This window comes from Triticum urartu, chromosome 3A (genome assembly GCF_056163025.1).
Source record: "Triticum urartu cultivar PI428250 chromosome 3A, HENAU_Tu73, whole genome shotgun sequence".
Lineage (NCBI taxonomy): Eukaryota > Viridiplantae > Streptophyta > Magnoliopsida > Poales > Poaceae > Triticum > Triticum urartu.
Window position 1 is genome coordinate 164,305,941 of NC_141875.1, and position 1,969 is coordinate 164,307,909.

Here is a 1,969-nt window from a genome sequence, read left to right on the forward strand (position 1 = left end):
CATTGACGAAACACCACATTCAACTTATTTAGATTGATCTCGGTTAGGTACCCAACAATATTAAATGTTGTTAAACATGGCAAGAGGTGAGGCATAACAAAACTACATCATCTAAACAATTTTAATGGGGCCGGATATAACAAATAACGAATCCGGTAAATCCCCATATGCCTTAGTAATTTATTGCAACAACAATTTAAACATTTTAATTGTTGTTATCATGATGCGGATGACATGAACAAGTTTATGCAATTATTGTTAAAAGTTGACAAGAGCATTATTATGAAGCATTTGTCATCATGGAGGAAACAAAAGGGGTGCCACGACAACGATAATGGTAACGGTGCCACGGCAACGTTCCAGTTCCGGTAACTCAATTGAGATACCGATACAAAGGAGAAGTATGCGGATGCGTGCAAAAGATGGTGGGGCACTCCCGGATACCGGGTGACCCATGAGTCGATGATGGTGACAACGCAAAAGAGGGGCAACGTGCACCGACAATTCGAGCACGAAGCAAGCACGAGCATCTCATACATCACACATGCATTCGTTCATGGGCAGTCATCTCGGGGTTATACCTTCGAAGCGTGTGTTGTCGGAACGGACCAAGTTCGATGCGGTGAAGGGGAAGTAGACGTTCTCGGGACGCCGAGGGAAGTAGTGGTTCATGTCCGTAGATGTTCGGGGTCATGACACGGAACTTGACGTACACGGGGTCTTCAGCGATGGTCGTGGTACATGTTTCATAGACCTTCGGGCGGCGGTAGTGGGACACGATTTCGTAGAGGGACTTGACGAAAAGCACGTCGACGGTAGAGGTACAGACGTTCTCGGGGTACTTGTCGGTCCAGTCATGACGGTCTCGTTTTTGCGACGGTAGTCGTACTAGTCGGCGGTAGTGGAACTTGGTGCATCCAAGGTCGTCGAGCGTAATGGTACACATGTCATCGGAGTACTTGGTCTCTTGTGTAACTCCAAGGTTAGTTGTGTAAGCAGAAATAGGTCTTTGATGAAGATAGATGTACATGCCCGTAGATGAACTTGCCGGGTCTTCGACGTCTTGGTACCTGGCGTCCTTCGACCCTGAGAGAAAAGAAACCGAATAGCGACGGTGCACGATGGGGAGGGTCCTGCAGCAACAGGAGGTCGAATGGCAAAGCGGCAGCAAGACGAAGTGAGGTCGGCGTCGGACTTGGCGTGGAGCATGGGAAACAGAGCATCTGGAGGCTGGAGAGGCCCTGGACTCCGGGTGCGTGATGCCACAGGGAGGAGGCGAGACCTCGGCGGCGCATGGAGAGGGTCGGGGCAGCGGTGAAGGTCGCTGGGTCGAGCTGCAGCTGCTCGCGTGCTCCGGCGCGGGCAGGACCAACAGCAAGGAGGAGAAAGGGAGCAGGGGCGCGCGGCTGCTTGGTGGCGAGGCGCTTGGTCACCGGCGAGGTGGCCGTCTGGCCTAGGATACGGGCGCGAGGTCGATGAAGGAAGGCCATGGCACAATGGGGAAGGAGGCGTAGAGGCAGGGCTTGCCGGCAGTGGCGCCATGGAGAAGGTCCCCGGCACGGGCGGCGTCGGGCGCGCGGGGCTCCTGGCATGTGGAGGAGCTCCGCTCCGGTGGCGAGGGAGCCCTGTCCTGGACGGCGTCAGGAGGCGCGAGGGAATCGGGGGGGGGGGGGAGAGAGGTGGATCGGGAGAGGGGTTGACGCTGCCCTCTCCCTGCGTGACGACGCTTGGGAGGGACAAGACGAACGAGGGGAGAGTGAGAAGGAGCGATGGTGCGGGCTAGGGTTAGGATGGTTAAGTGGGGCGACTGGGCCTTAGAGGCCGGCCCGGGTAGAGAAAGAAATGGCCAGAGGCCTGGCTGGGAAGCTGGGCTGGGCTCTCTCTCTCTCTCACTCTAAGGAAAAATAAAAACAAAACAGAGAAATAAGAGAAAGGAAAAGAGAGAAGAGAAGGTTAGAGGTAGAATTTG

The 1,969-nt window shown here is 54.5% G+C and overlaps 1 protein-coding gene across 1 annotated transcript; it reads right to left on the reverse strand.

Annotated features, from left to right (window-relative positions):
- Positions 1-538: 538 nt before the first annotated feature.
- LOC147979048 (uncharacterized) lies at positions 539-1,426 on the reverse strand (the record flags this gene model as incomplete). Its single annotated transcript, XM_087515002.1, has 1 exon — positions 539-1,426. A coding segment is annotated over one exon (888 nt), but the record flags the coding sequence as incomplete, so codon positions are not given.
- Between the last annotated feature and the right edge of the window lie 543 nt (positions 1,427-1,969).